Source organism: Psammomys obesus, unplaced genomic scaffold (genome assembly GCF_907164565.1).
Source record: "Psammomys obesus unplaced genomic scaffold, mPsaObe1.curated_primary_1811, whole genome shotgun sequence".
In the NCBI taxonomy this organism is placed as follows: domain Eukaryota; kingdom Metazoa; phylum Chordata; class Mammalia; order Rodentia; family Muridae; genus Psammomys; species Psammomys obesus.
Window position 1 is genome coordinate 54,412 of NW_026590623.1, and position 16,972 is coordinate 71,383.

At 48.7% G+C, this 16,972-nt stretch overlaps 2 protein-coding genes across 2 annotated transcripts in view; one reads left to right on the forward strand and one right to left on the reverse strand.

Annotated features, from left to right (window-relative positions):
* Positions 1-224: 224 nt before the first annotated feature.
* Positions 225-16,972, reverse strand: part of Nhsl2 (NHS like 2) — a 253,156-nt gene continuing 236,408 nt past the window's right edge. The window contains exons 2-8 of the mRNA XM_055608022.1: positions 13,271-13,426; positions 11,234-11,361; positions 10,751-10,943; positions 8,024-8,155; positions 4,552-6,873; positions 2,460-2,592; positions 225-845 (exon numbers count right to left, since the gene is read on the reverse strand). Coding sequence (XP_055463997.1) covers positions 524-845; positions 2,460-2,592; positions 4,552-6,873; positions 8,024-8,155; positions 10,751-10,943; positions 11,234-11,361; positions 13,271-13,426 — 3,386 coding nt within the window. The 3' untranslated portion in view covers positions 225-523. The remainder of the gene's footprint in view (positions 846-2,459; positions 2,593-4,551; positions 6,874-8,023; positions 8,156-10,750; positions 10,944-11,233; positions 11,362-13,270; positions 13,427-16,972) is intronic.
* Positions 13,456-15,611, forward strand: Rtl5 (retrotransposon Gag like 5). The gene is given in 11 exon segments (XM_055608023.1): positions 13,456-13,889; positions 13,891-13,968; positions 13,970-14,160; positions 14,162-14,327; positions 14,329-14,372; positions 14,374-14,405; positions 14,408-14,997; positions 14,999-15,120; positions 15,122-15,374; positions 15,376-15,567; positions 15,570-15,611. Coding segments are annotated over 11 exon segments (1,731 nt in total). The 5' UTR covers positions 13,456-13,868.

Consider the following 16,972-nt stretch of genomic DNA (forward strand, 5'->3'; position numbering starts at 1 on the left):
GTGCACACCTGCAGAACTTGCTCTGGAGGAAAGTCACACTGTGGTTGAGGAGGCCTCGGTGTCTTTCTGTGTCTTCACATAAGGCCATCAAGGCCTCCCCAGGAGAGTAGACAATCAGCAGTGGAATTGGCATCCTCTGTCCCCAGCCCTGGTTTGGAAATCCCCAATCTGTTCTCCCAGCATGCCCCTCAGTGATAGGAGCCAATGGACAAAGCAGCCAGGACGTTGAGAAGGTGGCACATGTGTTCTCAGATCTGAGGATCTCTTAGTGCACAGCGCTGGGAGACAATAAGAAAGACTCCAATGTTCAGTCATGGCAAGGATGGAGGCATGTAATGCAGACGATCTGAAGCCTATCTAAGTGCCCGTTGAGCTCAGTTGCATTGTGTTGGCCTCTCTGCTGTCCAGAGTATGAGTTAACATCAAAGACATAGATTCTTTTGTCATTTCTGTGGTTGATCCCTTTCTAAAGCCCTCTGTCTTCCCCCTTCTCTATTCAGGTCTAGTAAGTAAGAAGCAGGCTTTAGGTACTAGGGTTGTCAGTGGGTTCATAATCTTTTGAGAACTGTGCAATAATTCTTCGAGCCAGAGGGTTGGTGGTCTTCAGCAGCTCAGCCGCTGAGGGGCGGGTCCTGGGAGTAGCCTTACTTCCCTTCTTCTGGAGCAAGGCCTTGAAATCATCATTCCTGCCAGCGTCGAGACAGGCACTGCCACTTGGCCCTGTGGCAGCGGTGGACTCACCGGTGGGAGAATCAGCTGTACTCTTCACTGGTGAATGGGAGCTGGGTCTGCTTCCCGTGAAGCCCTCCCCAGGTTCTTTCCAGCCCAGTAGCTTTCTTTTGGACCTAAATGAGAGAAAGACTGGCTTGAGCGAATTCAGGGAACCCAGGGAGAAGAAAGCTGGCAAAGCTTTGATGCATTACCAGCTAGGGATGTGTTCAAGGACATGCATATGACAGCCTTGGGCTGATGGGCTAGTCCTCATCCCTTAGCTCCCCAGGTCCTTGTAGGGCCCTCTGTTCTTTCAATGCTCACAACTGGAGTCACTTGCCCTATGCTACAGGTTCAGTCCTTAGTAGTTTTCTGAGATCAAGAACAAAACTTAAAAGAGTCAAGTCCAAGAATAGTCTCCTAGCAGAGGGAGGGGAACACCAACCCACTCACAAAACTTCAACTCACAAAAACTTCAACCCAAAATTTACTCTGCCTACAAGATGTGCAGGGATAAAGATAGAACAGATAGAGCAGAGAGTAAGGGAATGCCCAAGCAATGCCTGGCCCAAGCAAAGACCCACCCTATCAGAGAGTGCCAACTTCTTACACTATGAATGACACTCTGCTAAACTTTAACACAGGAGCCTGTCAGAGTTGTCCTCTAGAGGCACTACCCAGCAGCATCTCAAAAAACAGATGCCAAGACTCACAGCTGAACGTTGGGTGACACGAAGGGTGTCTTGTGGAAAAGTAGGAAGAAAGAGAAAAGGACCTGGATATAAGCTCCACAGTAAGACCAACAGAGCCAATTAACCAGGGCCCAGAGGGGCTTGCTGAGACTGAAGCATCAACCAAGCACCATGCATGAACTGGACGTAGGCCCCCAACAAAGATGTAGCTGATGGATAGCTTAGGCCTCATGTGGGTCCTCTGGTTAGGGAAGTGGGGACTGCATTGAACACAGACTCACTTGCCAGCTTTTTGATCACTTTCCCGTGGCAGGAGTGCCTAGCCATGCCACCGGGAGAGATGAAGGACATGCTCAGTCCTGATGCAACTTGATGAGCTGGGGTGGATGGGGAAGGGAGCTCCTCTTTTCTGAGGAAAAGGGGAAGGGGAGGGAGAGAGGGTAGGGCTGGGAGAGGAGGAAAGATGGGGCTACAACAAGGATGTAAAGCAAATAAGAGAGAGAGAGAGAGAGAGAGAGAGAGAGAAGGCCAGTAGCTCAGTGACTGAATCAAGACAGCCAGAGGTTTGAAATTGGTTTGATTTGAACTGGTGGTCCACTCCAGAAACTGGACTCACAGACCCAGGTACCTCACCACCAAGCCACTGCCTCATGCTCCTATGTCTACCTCTGTTCCCCCTCTGCTCAAGTCCCTCCTCTCATATACTGTCCAGTGCTCCATATCACCTTGAGATAGAATTCTCTGGTACAAGGAATTCTGTGAAGGGTTAAATGTCTCTAAATGCAGACAGAACTGTGAGGGAGCAGATGGAGACACAATAGGCCAAGCAGTTGCTAGGAGACCGGAGGGCTCTCTCAGCACCTGTCCTCCCCTCCACCACTTCACCCAAAGACATCAGTGAATTTGAGATGTGAGGTCCCAGACTGTGCTCACATATGTAGGTACCTGGACTCAATCTCCAGTTGTGATTCTAATGGCTGCTCAGAGGCAGCAGTTTTTGTTCAAGTAGAAAAGGGGACAGCAATTGCAATTACAATGAAGGAAAATGATCCTGACCTGTGTATCACAGTGAATAAGTCTTCAGTTGTTCGAGAAGCTACAAACACGTCATCCTCCTCCTCTGCAATCCATTCGGCTGTTTTATCACTGATTAAACTCTTCTCTTCAGTACTTGGTTCGCCAGGTCTCCCTAGGCATGAGAACGAAAAGGAATGACTTTGACCATGATAGGACAAAACACATGCAGTTTCATTATTTGGCTTGATGTTCAAAATGACTCTGGAAGGACAGCAGGGCAGAGACTTTTGATGTCTCCGGTTTTCGAGGAGGAACCTAAAGTTCAGAAGGCTAATGATTTAGTCCCAAGCCTTTCAGTGCCCGCATGGTGAAGACTGGCCCGGATCCCTATTCTCATGCATGCTTTTCATTAAAATGGGTGCTTTAAGCATGTTCTTGTTTTCTTACTCATTTCAACCAAAATTAGTGCTGGGGATGGGACTCAGGACCTTGCACACAGTAGATAAGCTCTCTGGCACTGAGCTATATTCCTGCCCTCCTTGTTATAAATACATAATTAAAAGACTCAAGATACTGAGAGCAGGGTAAAGCAATTATGCTCACCCGGTCGGGGGGGGGGGAGGGGTTGGAACCTGTTTGAATCTGAGGGAGCCTGTGGAGTCAGAGGAAGCGCATTTGAAAATAACCCTTGGCTTTGACATGCTCACTTGCTTTTGTCACAGTGATTAGCTTACACTGAAAGTCTAAATCAGCTTAAAGAAGGTCAGGAGATTTGTGGTGCTCAGTATTAAAGTTTGAAAATGATGAGAAACATAGTTGAGCCTTGAGGACATTAATAAAAATAAGCAAGTGACAAAAAAGACACCAAATCTATGATTCCACTCAGCATCCAGAGCAGTCAAATCCATAAACCTGAAAAGTGAACTGTGGTTGACAGGGCAGCAGGTGAGGAGGAGAGAGAGAGACAGTTGTTTCAAGGGTATAGACCTTCATTTTTGCAAGACAAATGACACTCTGGAGATGGTAACTCAAGATAAATGTTCTTAAATGCTAATGAACTGCATAGGTAAAGAGGCTGTAATTAACCCAAGGATGGAGACTCACACCTACAAACGTAGCACTTGGGAAGCTGAGGTAGAATTGTGACTTTCAGGCCAACCAAGGTAACACAGTGAAATTCTGTCTCAAAAGAGGAGAGGTTGGAGCTATGAAGGTGGCTCAGTTGGGAAAGCAGCTTCCATGCAAGCATGAAGACCTGAGTTCAGATCCCTGGCATTCATCTAAAAGCCAGACACCATTCTGTGATCCTAGTGATCCAGATCTGGTTGTGTGGAGACAGGTGGATGTCCAGAGCTTGGCAGCTAACCATTCTAGCCATTAAATATGCTCTGGGATCTGTAAGAAACTCTGTCTCAAAAAATAAGGCAGAGAGTGATAGTGGAAGATACTCAACCTGTGGCCTACCTGCCCCCTGGAAGTGGTTAAAATATGTGTTGTGTGTACCTTACAACAAAAGAGACACAGAAGCAACATCAACCCAAAAGTAAAATCATTAACTCTCGTGGTCTTATGGGTCCAGGTAGAGTTAGAATCGAACCATCTAAGGATGATTGTGCCCTTTCTTCTGGGAGACACTGAAAAAGGGTGCAGGTAATAACACAGCACATCATTTCAGAATCATGCAAGCCTTCTGGGAGGCTGGAACTTGGTCTTGTACAGTACTGTGTCCTGTGCATTAATATAAATTTAGTGTGACCAAAGAAAACTACTGTCTCATGAGATGGACTCTTAAGTCAGGGGCTGTGTGCCTGGCTGGACAGATGGGGTCTGGAAGTCCCAGTGTGCTAACCATCTGATTTTTCTGTCATAGTGCCTGAGTTAAGAGTAGATTGCCCAGACTTACTTAGCCTTGCAGATCTGTCCTGGGTCAGTCCTGTCCCCCAGGACAGTAGGGACCAACCCACAGTTCCTTTTCAGAGTTAGCCCAAACCCTCTAGATGCGTCCCCTACTGATTTGGTCATACTGGGGCATTTGCTTTGACTCTGAACTTCAGCCTTACCCTCATCCCTCCTTCAACTGAAGAAAGGAAAAGGCAAAAAAAAAAAAAAAAAAGAAAAAAAGTTTACTAACCTGAAGTGGTGGTCTCCTTTTCACTGTCAACGCAAAGAGCCGAAGTCATCCTTTTACCAGGTGGCTTCAGGTCATCACCAGTGGAGGGACACTTGGCATCTTCCTCCAAGGTGATGATGGGGCTGAAAGGCAGCCTTGGTTCTGCCACGCAGGCATCCATTTGAGCTACAGGGGAGGTGAGAGGCAGGTAGAGCACACTGGGCTTTTTTGGTACTGGAGGTGGAATCTTGCTCGTCTTTTTCTCAGCTTCTTCTTGGCTCTGGAGGTTGATTCTTTCAGGCAAGGCTTTCACCTTGGGTCCCCCTTCTTCTACACTGGCCTGGGGAGGTTGCTGTGTTCCTGAGAAGAAAGCACCAGAGGAACTGGCAAGAGGTGTGAAGACAAGGGTAGAGGATGCTGCTGAGTCTCCGGGGCTCCTGCCACCGGGGAAGCTGGGTGACTTTGGTTTCCGAAACACTGTGTAGCTGTCTTGGGGGAGCTGCTTCATGTGTGTACCAGAGCCCCTAGGTGTCATAGCCATAGTAGGAGAAGTTAGTGGATACTCCCCAGGGAGAGACGGAGGCCTGTGGACCAAACTTGGAGGCCTTCGGGCCAGTGGCGGCTTCTCGGCTATGGGAGGTTTCACTTTTCTCTCTGGCAAGGTGAAGACTTCCTCCATTCCAGGTTCCTCGGTGTAATCTGGGCTCTCAATGTCATCTTCTGGCTCAGACTTGCTGACTGACCTCAGGCGAACAGAACGGAGGTCAGACTGAGTAACCATGGGCATGATTGGCTGGTTTGGACTAGTTTTCTGTGCCAGTTTGGCTCCAAAATTGGTTTCAGAGTGATGGCGGCTCACCTTGGTTTTGCTGCGGATGGAGATACTCATCCCTGACAGATCCAGGGTGGTTGACGAGGTCAATGGTAGGTCAAATGACAACCGTGACTTGCAGATTTTCTCCATTGGTGATGTTGGGGGCAGTGATGACTTCCTTTCTGGTACCACTGGACGTACTCGGACAGTGGTACTTGGAGGGGGTAAGTGGCCCAGGGTCAAAGACATGGAGACAGTGGGTGTGGGTGTCTCTGACTGGCTGGAATAGCCACTGGAAGGGGACATTAGTCCAGTGGGCCTCCCGGGGGAAGCTACTTCCCTGGCTTCCACCTCAATGGAGAGCTGGGAGGGTGTTGTCGCTCTGGAGGTGGAAGGGGAGGCCAGAGACTCTGAACTTCCCTGAACTTGAGTGCACTCAATGACTGTGGTGCCAGTGGCAGTGCTGGAGCTGGACAAGGATTGGTAGGTATCACCAGACTTCCAGTCAGTAAGATACCAGTGGTGAGAGAACTGCGTACCTTCCGGATCTTTGAGTGTTGGCCCAGGTGGGTGACCTTGAGCATCTGGGTGGTGGCCCTGGTGTTCCAAGGAGAGGCAAAGGCTCCTGGGCCTCTGGTCCTTGGGAAGCACTAATTCACCTTCTGGTTGGAGAACTGGCTCATCTTTGACTAGTGAGACGCTTCGCATGGGTGGAGAGGGCTTCTTTTTGGCCTTCTTGAGTGAAATACTTTTGGACCTTTGCCTTCTGTGCCGTGCCTCCTGCTCAGTGCTGAGGGCTGCAATGTTGTCAGTACTGTTACTGCCTTCAGAGCTTGTACTGGTATAAGGCAGGATACGGGCCTCACTGGCTTTCTGTTCTTCATCATAGTCCACTGAGATGACACCTGAGTCTGTGGGCACAGACAGTGACCGCTCCCGGAACCTGTTGGTCCCACCTGGGCCTGTTTCCAGCCTTGAGGTACCGTGAGCAAGAAGGCCAATCTTGGGAGGTCTTTCCGGTATTTGTCTTCGTTGAGTGGGGTGCTCAGAGTAGCTGGGTAGCCCAGTGCATCCTGCTGGATTATCACGGGTGACAAAGAGAGCAGCTGTCTCCTTAGGGACCAGAGGCGGGAGTGTGTTCAAAGAGACCCAAGAATTCCCCGAGGAAGGGTTTTTTCCATTTTTACTGACTTGATTGCCCTGGCTACTGGCGCTTGGAGTCATGTACATGAAAGCATCTCCCTTCCAGGAAGTGGAGGATGTTGATTCTGCTGGTCCATTGCAAGAACTGGGAACGCTGTACACCACTGCCATGCTCTCCATGCCAGGAGGGTCTGGGCCACTGTGTGCCTGGTGAGGGTCTCCGGGTTCACTGGAAGAGTGTCTCAGTCCTGGTGAGGTGAGACTTGGGAACCGAGTATCCTGCCCAACAGCAACTCTCCCTTGAACAACGTGTGGAGCTGAGTGGCCAGGCCTGATGTCTGAGGTGGCAGAGTGGGCCAGGCTGCCTATGGGGCTGTTGCTGTGACCTGGAGATGGAAAATACATGTTAGTGGTACAGCAAAGGACCCTCACCTCCCATCAGCTGTTTTGTGACAAGAATATCAACTTTGTGCCAGGCAGCATTTGCCAACAGCCTTGTCAGAATTCCTTGGTTCTTTTCACCAATGAGGATGCCGGGAGAAGTTGGGTTCCTGCCCATAACCACACAGTGAGTCACAGGGTACCCTTGAATTGGCCATATGGCTGCCAAAGGCTTTCCAGCTTTGATGACTCTTTTCAGAGTACAAGTGTCACATAGGACTACCTCAGGATTCCCCCATACATTCTCCCTGGGTTCCTGGGGTTGGAGCAGGAGCTTCTAAACCGACTAAAAACCACAGTTTCATGTGGTTCACAGCCCCAGGAGTCCATATGAAGTTTGACAGAATGCTGTATTTCTTGCATCTGTCACTTTTAACCTTTGAACAAAAAAAAGACTTAAGAGAATTCACAGAGGTGACAACAAGGTAGCCCAATCTCCAGAAGTTTTCACATATCCAGAGCTGTGACTGTTATAACATTACTATTATTGCTACTTTACCAACATAATAATTCATAATAGCCAGCATTTGTTGAATGTTGACTATATCCCAGGTACATGATGGGCAGACTACACAAATAGTTTTGTTTTCTACAGTTGACCATATTGGGTCAACACATGATTACAGTTTGAGGGGGTGGGTGATTCCCCACTTCTAATTATTTGACTAAATTTGGAATATATGGTAACAGTACATTTTTTTTTTTTTGGAGACAAGACCTCATTTTATATAGTCCTTCTCTGGCTTAGAACTCATGAAGACCAAACTGGCCTTAAACTCGAGACAATCCTCCTGCCTCTGCTACTGAGTGCTGGGATTAAAAGTGTATACGTCATCCCTAAATTACATTACATTTGTAATGGAAAACAATAACATTGTGGTTTCATTAGCCTCAGATACCTGCTCTCCATACCCAATTTTTCTGGTCTCGCCAAGAGCCCTTGGTTACCATTAATTACCACATTGGCTTTTTAGGATATTCAAAGTCTCTCTCCCCAGAATTATTTCGGTTCCCTACTGTCACCTGCCACTTGCATGACAAGGAGTAGTGGGAAGTGGAGAAAAGGTTGGAGGGAATCAACTGTATTGGGGTCACCTTGGTCTCGCTGAGAAAAGTTAGAGAATCCAATAATGGTCCGCCTCCGCCTCAGGGTGGACTTGGGGTTCACGGCTGTCTCTGTGTTAAACAATGAGTGTCGAAAACTTGCATGTCTATCAAACTGCTGCCCTGTAGTCAAAATAAAGATACTTGGGTGCATCCTGGGTTCTGTTTACAGTGCAGTGGAAACTGGTCTGAGGTAGAGAGGAGGGATGATGGCAGCAGAAATGAGCATGAGTAGCATCCAGGCAGGCGGCACTTCTTCCCCATCCCTCCCAATTTGGTGCTGGACACACACACACACACACACACACACACACACACACACACGCACACACACACACACACAAACACACACACACACACACACACACACACACACACACACACACGGTTTTACAGACTACACCCAGCTCACCTGTACTTCTAAGATTTACTGGGACAGTATTTTTCAACTCTGGGTCCATAATGAAATAAACTGGGTAGCTTTTGAAATTCCATGACTTGAACTCCAGAACATCCAAACTTTCTGGGAGAAGAACCTGAGTAGAAGTTTTGCCTAGGAGTCCTGGCCAGATGTATAGCTGGGGGTGAGCATCACTGCTTGAGGAGTGATAGACGGAGGCTAGATGGTATTTAATTGTGCTCATAATGTTTCTCCTGTGCTGCTGGAGACAGAACCCAGAGCCTTCTATATTCAAGGCAAATACTCTACCACTGAGATGCATTTGTACTCCACGGGCATTGCTTTTGTGAGCAAAGGACTTGTTTGGTTATCCAGCCTGGACTTGACCTCATCACCCTGCTTCGGCCTCCAAACTGCTGCAGTTATGAGTATGCGTCATCATGCCTAGACTGACTGTGGTCTTTTCTCAAAGTCTTCACAGGGGCCAGGTGAAGATGGTATCTCCAAGAAGCTGTTCTCCTGACCCCAACATTTAGAAAGCAACATTTTGATAGCCTGTCATATAGCTACTTGACCGCATATTACCAAAATTGGCAGTTTGTGTCAACTGTGCCCCATGTAATTCTCTTAAAGTGCTGGGTTAGCCTTTAGTTTTGGAAATTTGTTGGCTGAAAAGTCAGGGTGAGGTGGTCCATGGGGCTAGAAAGGCAGTTCAGCTCCCTGTCTTTCACTTTGTAGCTGGTTTAGCAGACCTTCACCTTCTAGTCACACTGCTGTAGTCCCTTCCCAGTAAATGGCTCCACAGGAGAAACTCAAAACAGCTTGAAAGGGAGACAGCCATTTAGACCAAGGATATCAGTATTGCTTTGTGAGTCTCCCATCACGGTTCACTTCCATTGGCAAAATTCTCTAGGACATGAGTTCGACTTCCTGCCTCTCTTTCTCAAGATGACTCTAGGGGCAATGGATGAACCCAGGGAGCATTACCACACAGAGACAGAGCTGTCCTCATTGACTTCACCAACTTTTCTCAACACAACAGGGGCTATGCTAGCTCCCAGGCTTCCTCTTGTCCCTTCAGATTTTATAATAATAATAATAATAATAATAATAATAATAATAATAATAACAACCCTATAATATTATATAATTATAATAATATGTATAATATATAACATAATTATATAACAATAATAATAATTATTATTATTGTGGTGGTAGTGGTGGTTTTTTGAGACACGTGGTGTTTTTTTGAGACACGGTTTCTCTGTGTAGCCCTGGCTGTCCTGGACTCCCTTTGTAGACCAGGCTGGCCTTGAACTCACAGTCATCTGCCTGCCTCTGAGTCCCTTCAGATTATTGAGGTTTTGGTTTTATTAGGCTCCTGGAGTAGGAAGCTACTTGTAAGAAGTTACTTGTGGCCCTAATCTGGAGACTGAGATAATGTTATCAACGTGGCAGAACCCAGAACCACCTGGGAGATGTGCCTTTGGGTGTGCCTGTGGGGATAACTTGATTCAACTTATATAAGAAAACCCAGTTTAACTTTGGATGGCACCATTCCTTGGGCAGGGGATTGTGGACCCTACAGGTGGAGAAAAGGAACTGAGCAGCAGCAAGCATTCATTGTCTTCTGCTTCTTGTCTGTGGACACCATGTGACCAGCTGCCTTTGAGGAACTGCTCCTTGAACAGTGGACCAGTATCTACTCTCTTTTCCCTTAAGTTGCTTTTGTCAGGGTGTCTTCTCAAAGCAATGGGAAGAGAAGCTGAGACAAATGTAAACATTTCCCCACTACTCTCAAGGTCATCCTGAATTCCCCTTTGGTCTTTCTTTCTTTTTCCTCTGTGCCCTTTGTGTCCCCTTCCCGTGTTGCCCTACAATTAAAACACATGTACTCGAATTTCCCTCTCCTGTCTATTATCAGCACATTCCAAATCCAGCTTTGGCTTTATAACATTATCTTTACCTAAAACAAACAAAACTCACGGACTTTGTTTCCACTTAAAGTCAAAAAAAACCAAAAAACAAAAAAAAAAAACAACCAAGTGCAGAAAACTTTTGGCACATCCTGTAAAGAAACCTTTGTTCAATATTACACGGTATCAGTTATACTGGCGGTGCAGATAGGGGTGAGGGAAGGGCAGCCACAGCCCCCTCTTCAGCAAGCCCCCACTCCCTGGGAAGTCACGGCCTGGACAGTGCAGAGCAAGCCAGTAGCAGATGGAGCGGCCCTCCCTCCCCAGTACCCAGTGCATCTGGAGAGGATGGGCTGTTCGCATGAAGGGAAGCAGACAGTGGGTGCTAAGGAACTCTACCAGAAATGTTGATGGGCACAAGGTCAGACTGCATGGAGCAGGGCTGAAGCCAGTGCTTCTCCTTTAGGATGGGTAGAGGGAAGGGGCCATCCCAGGCAGTTGGCTTGTTGGCAGTAGACAGGCTCAGGCAGACCTCTGGGGCCCTCACACCCTGGGTCGTGGTCTCATCCTCTCTCAGTTGTCGTTTTGTAGGCTGTTGGGAGAGAGGGTGACGGAAAGGGTGTGCTTCTGAGTGGTGGAGAGCTGGCGCCCATAGGATGGCTGCTTAGGCAGGAAGGTTGGAGGCGTCCTCTTGAAGGCAGGAAAGCATGTACGGGCTGCCTGGCTAGGCACCTGCAGTGCAGGACCCTTCCCAGTGAGCCTTCACAGCAGCCCTGCTAGTGAGCAGTGATTAAGAGCAGCATCCAGTGGGGGGGGGTCACATAAGACCCCCTGTCAGTGGGTGCACACTGGCTCTCCCACGTTGGGGAAGAAGCAACTCACCATCAATACAAACTCCAGACGCTTGTCAGACTGGGGCCTTGGGCTGGGAGTAGGCTCAGGGGCCTCATCAGAAGAGCGGAAGGTCTGCCCCAGAAGTCTGGCCTCTGAATACTGTTCCTCATAGTCTTCTGAAAAACAGCATAGTGGAGACACACTCTAGGGGGCCTCAGCCAAGTGCCAGGCTTGGGGGGTACCACAAGCCAGATTCTGCCCTAAGCTGCCCAGTCTGACTTCAATTGTTTCTTTGAGCTATTTTCTGACTACTGGATTCAGAAATGGAAAAACGGTTTGGTTCCTGGGATCATGAGTGCAGAGGAGGAAAGAAAGCCAGTAAATCCAAGCTGAGCTGTTTTGGGGACCATGCCCTTTCTAAGTGGTCCCCACCTTAAACACTCAACCAGGAGCCAAAACTCAGGATGTAGACTGCCTTTGCTAAACATTTCATTCTCTGAGGCTCTGCATCTCTTCAGGTGTTCTGCAGTGTTACCAAAGAACACTGTGCATGAAGCAAGAAGAGATCCACACTAAGAAATCCAGTCTGGAACTATCTTGGATTGCAAAAACTTTAAGTTTTCTTTGAGATAAAGTTTTGCACGTACGTAGCCCAGGCTGACTTCAGAACTCAAGAGACTTCTGCCTCAGTCTCTTGAGTGCTAGGATTACAGGCTTGTGCCACCATACCTGTCTGCAAGGACTCATACTTGATATTTTCTAGGTCTGGTTCCACTGTAGATGGAGTCAGGTCTAGGGAAGCTAAAAGTAAGGAAACTGAAGGTGTTGGCATAGAAGACAGCAAAGTTCATGAATAACAATGAGGAAATAAGTATGTGTAAGATTTGAATGAGGTTGACCAAAGCAAAGGCTTGGATGAAATACAGAATGTGACAGCTCAGAACAAATCTCGGGGATCTGTGTGTATTTGAACAGACTTCGAATCTGGTACTGGGGCTTGCTCTCAGGGCTGATTCTCTGTCATAAAGCTCCTTCTCTGGGCTCAGAATCTCTCTTCTTCAGAAGCCCTTCCAGGTGACTTTTCAGTCTCAGGGCAGATGCCTAAAGAGCACTCCTTTCTTGGCTATGGCTCCTGGGCATGTCAGAAAGGTTTTGTTTGTTTGCTTGTTTTGTTTTGTTTGTCTGGAGGTGGAATTGTCTCTCTGAGTTTCTGTTTACTGGTCCTAATTCTGCTTGTGGTAATAGCACATTCACTCTTTTCCCCCCTGTATGGTAGCTGAACACAGGGCCTTTTGTACATTTAATATCCATTAGGCACCTCTTAGTCCAACCCTGTGTCCAGTATTTCTGAAAATCTCGAGTAGTAAGAGAAACTCAAAGGTAATAAGAAGTGGCTTTTTTAAAAATGTGTGTGGTGCTGGACATGGAATCTTTGGCACCTGTCACCACTGAGCTACCCCTTCAGCTTGGGGATGTGATTTCTATGGAGAAGCTCATTGTGGCTGGGAGGTTATGATAAGAGCAGAGTGTGAGGAGTCCAGGTTAGGAGACGCTACAGATATCCCCTTTGTTTTCTGGTGCCAGAATCCCAAGCACGGGTGATAGGACAACAGGATGGCTGGAGGGAATGTGGGTCCCCATGGAGGGAGTCTCCCACTCCCTTCTCTGTGAACTGCTAGACCCACTGCCCCACCTCAGCCTGTATCCTTTCCCCCTTTATGGACTACTGGATGAAAAAGGGAGGGAGAGTGCAACAGCGCTGGAAACAGAGTCTTAGTTAGCATCATCAGTCTGGAAGGTGAAAAGAGAAATGGTTTGGAACTGCTTTCTTTCTTTTCTCTTTCTCTTTCTTTCTTTCTTTTTCTTTCTTTCTTTCTCTTTCTCTCTTTCTCACTTCCTCTTTCTTTCTTTCTTTCTTTCTTTCTTTCTTTCTTTCTTTCTTTCTTTCTTTCTTTCTTTCTTTCTTTCTTTCTTTCTCTTTCTTTCTCTCTTCTTTCTTTCTTTCTTCCTTGCTGTTCAGGGTTTCTTCTTTGCCTCCCTCCTGCTGCACAGCCGCCTCTAGGCAGCCCCACTCCCTTGCAGTACCTTGCAACAGGCTCTGGAGATTAAGCTGCGCCTCGCGAAGTAGTTCCTCTACACTCGGTGGCCTGCCCGAGGAGAGGAACACATTCACTGGCTGTCGCCATGACGACCTCGAATGGGCAGCCGCTGTCGCATTTTCCCGACCCGAGTTAGCTGCAGCTAAGGAAGGAGAGAGTGAGTGAGAGCGCAGCCACGGGAGCCAGTGGGCTCCCTAAGTTCCCGAAGGTCAGCCCCTGCGGGGGGCCGTGAAGGGCTGCCTTTAAAGGGCGAGGGATTGCTGCCTGCAAGATTTTTCCTCGACAGATCCTTCCCTCCTACTCTATTTGTGTCTGTCCGCATCACCATTGCCAGTGTTCTGTGCCTGCTGCCTCCAGGACCTGCCTCTAGGTCCCGTGCTGTCATCCTCTCCAACCCCTGCCACAAGGTAACAGTCCCGGACGAACCCCTGTCGGTGTACTCCTGGCTCACTTGTGCCTAGTCTCCCTGTTGCTGCACTTCGCTCTCTCCTCACGCCCACCTACCCTTTTCTGCCTCCTTCTGCAGTCTCCATAACTCCCTACCCGCAACTGCCAGACATTCAAAGCCCCGGGAACTAGTCAAGATGTCAGAAGCGGCAGGAAATCTTAAATAGCCTCCGCTTGGCAAATGTGGCCCCGAGAGAGGAGTTAAATGCCCTTCGAAGAGAGAATGCCCATCTAGGCCCTGCAGCTCGGCAGAGCCTTGGCCGAGGTTAATTCCTTGCGAGGCAATGTCTCGAGCTACATCCACTGGCCGGTGCCCATAGTGCTGGTCCTTGCAGAGGACAACTTTGAGTTCCTACTCCATGAGACGGGTCCCACTCCAGAGGTACCTTTCCTGTGCTGGCCTCCTCCATGCACAGATCCCGAGTATGTCTTTGATTAATGTGGTCCAGGACCATGCCAACTCCAACGGGTCCATTGACCCTCCTCTGTCACCCAGTCTGTCCCTGCCGGAGCTGCACTCACCAACGTCAAAGTTGCCACTCTTAGGGGCCCTTCCGCCACCACTGGAGCAGCCAAACATTAAACCCTTTTCAGGCAACCAACCCAGTCTACCTGGCTGAATTTCTTATGCAGCTAGAGACTCATAGCCGATCATGAGGCTCACTTCCCTGGAGGCCCGAATGGGTGGCCTTTGTGGTTTCCTTTTTCACAGGGGAAGCGAGAGACTGGGCTAGATCAGTCACCCAGGAAGGAGGCTCCTTGCATATCAACTTCCCGCGCTTCCTGGATGAAATCCATAAGGAATTCTGTGGCCCCATCCCCTCACGCGGCCCCATCCCCTCATGCGTGGCTAAAAAGGCCATCCTCAAGCTCAAGCAGGGAGACTGTACCCTGGGCAGCTATGCAGATGTTTTTCAGTTCTTGGCTCAGTTCATGTCTTGGGATGACTGTCGCCTCCAAAACCAATTCCTCAAAGGCTTGTCAGAAGTTTTCCGAAAGGAAATCTTATGGTCAACTGAAATGGCAGACCTGGATGAGCTGATTCTTGAGTGTATGGCAATAGAAAGGAAAGTGCAAGTCCCCAAGGCAATCTCACTCCATGGGGTTCAAAATAGCTTCTGCTCTTTTGTTCTAATTCCTAATAAGGATGAAAATGAAGGAGTAGAGTGCTACAGTGAGAATGAGGATGAGGGTGAAGAGGCAGGAAGGCACAGGCTTTATCTTAAGCACCCGAGGAAGTGCATGATGGCTTTCTCACAGGAGATGGGGGGGGGGGGGGGAAGAGGAGGAGATGAGGAAAGAGGAAGAAGGGATGGAGGATGAGAAAGATGATGATGGGGATTAGGATGAAGAGGAGGATGAGAAAGAGGAGGTAGAAGAGGGAGATGAAAAAAAATGAGGATGGTGATGAAAATAAGTATGAAGAGGAAGATGAAGCTGAGGTTAGGGTCTTGGAACCAGGACAGGAGGGAGGAAGGGAGGAGACCCAGCATGAGCATGTGTATGTGCATGACCACATGCATGTGCTTGCTGCCCACCATCATAGCCTACATGGAGAGCTGATGGAGATGGTCGAGCCCGTCCTTGTTGACACTTCAACCCAGCCCATTAGCTCTGCAATAGGCTATCCCCATGCTGAGAATTAACCTGGGTGTATCACCTTCCATAGCACATTGTAGCAGAGGGAGGAATCAGAATCGAGTCTCACTTCTGGAGGGCCTCCCGGGTACCAATCCTCATGTCTACAGCTCACCATCACGGATCCGCCATGCAGGTCGCTTAAGGCAACACCAAATACGAAGATGTCCCTCGGTGTTAGGCTGCCTCACTCCTAGATGGGGGGGGGGCACCGCGCTATTCAAGGCCAAACTCGAGTGTGAATGCTGGGATGATTTGGCCACAGGGAACACACCCTTCTACTGCATCCCTTGCCCTTGCTATTGCCGCTGTATGTGCCCCATCTACTGACCAGCCCTTGAGAAAGCTCCAGACTGGAAGAACCTTTTCAAAGAAGACCCACAGGATCACAGACTGTTTTGAAACTACAACCAGAGAGTGAAATGTGCCAACCAAGGCCATTTAGGAAAGGAGAGGGCAGTACTCACAGCCCCCCTGCCATGGACTCTGCTCAATCCTCAGATTAGTTGGAAAGCAATTTGTCTGGGCCTGTTCTTAGAAATGCACTGGTCACCTCTATCTTCTCCTTCAGTTGTCCCCAATCTTTGCCTCTCCTGTTTTTCTTTGCCCTGTGTTCTACAGTTTTATCCTGACTGGTTCAAGAGGACTTCATCTCATGCCTCATTGATCTGCCCCCATCAGCGGTCTAACTATGGATGCCACTGAGGCCACTGACTAGACAATGAGCAGGGTGAGACGCGGAAGGGCTGGAAGGGGGAACTTGCACCTAGTGCAGTGAGAGTGTGCCAAACCACATGTGCTAATGGACAGCTTGACTGAGAGTTATTCTCTTTGGCTGATGGTGGCAAACTGACTTCACTTTCAGCACTGTGGTTTACCTTCCCTTGGACTCTTGCACCAGCAGCCATGAACAGGCTTTGGCCATTTTTTTTTCCCCTAGAATATTGGTATTGGGGGCAGAGGGAGGCAGAGGTGGCAGCAAAGCCATAACTCAATTTGATGTCCTAAAGAGTGAATCTTGCTTTAGGGCCCTTTCCCCAGCTAGGCTTTGGGATGCAGTCCCAGCTAGAGGCCTCTGAGGATACTCGTCTCAGAGTTTTGGGGGTGGCCTTGCTGCTCTGCTCTTTAAGTCCCGCTGACTCTAAGGTGCTGTCTGTGCTGAAAGGAGAAAACAGGGCTGGCTCTCCAGAGACTGTACTCACTGTAGTGCTGCTGCCCAACACCTCCACGACTCTCACAGGAAGGGTCAATCCCTCCCAGGCCTGTTGTTGAACTTCAGTTAGCCAATGTGGCTTAACGGGTGACTGACTACCTCCTACACATTCCAGGGACTTTTTGGGGACAAAATCAGGTGCCCCCTAGAAAGAGGCCTGCTGTTCATCTTGAGTTTCGCGGCTTCTGCAGTGAAAACAATATGTGTTATAGCAGTTCTGACCACACAATGGAAGCCCAATTCACTGCTGGCCCGACTTGTCTGTGGATACCGAATTTGTTGTGCAGTGCCTTGCAGCTGGGCAAAGTACAGCCCACGTGTCTATGGCCAGTGGGAATTAAAATGGAATCTCTTCCTCACTGGAGTATGAAGATGAGGACCCAGGCCTAG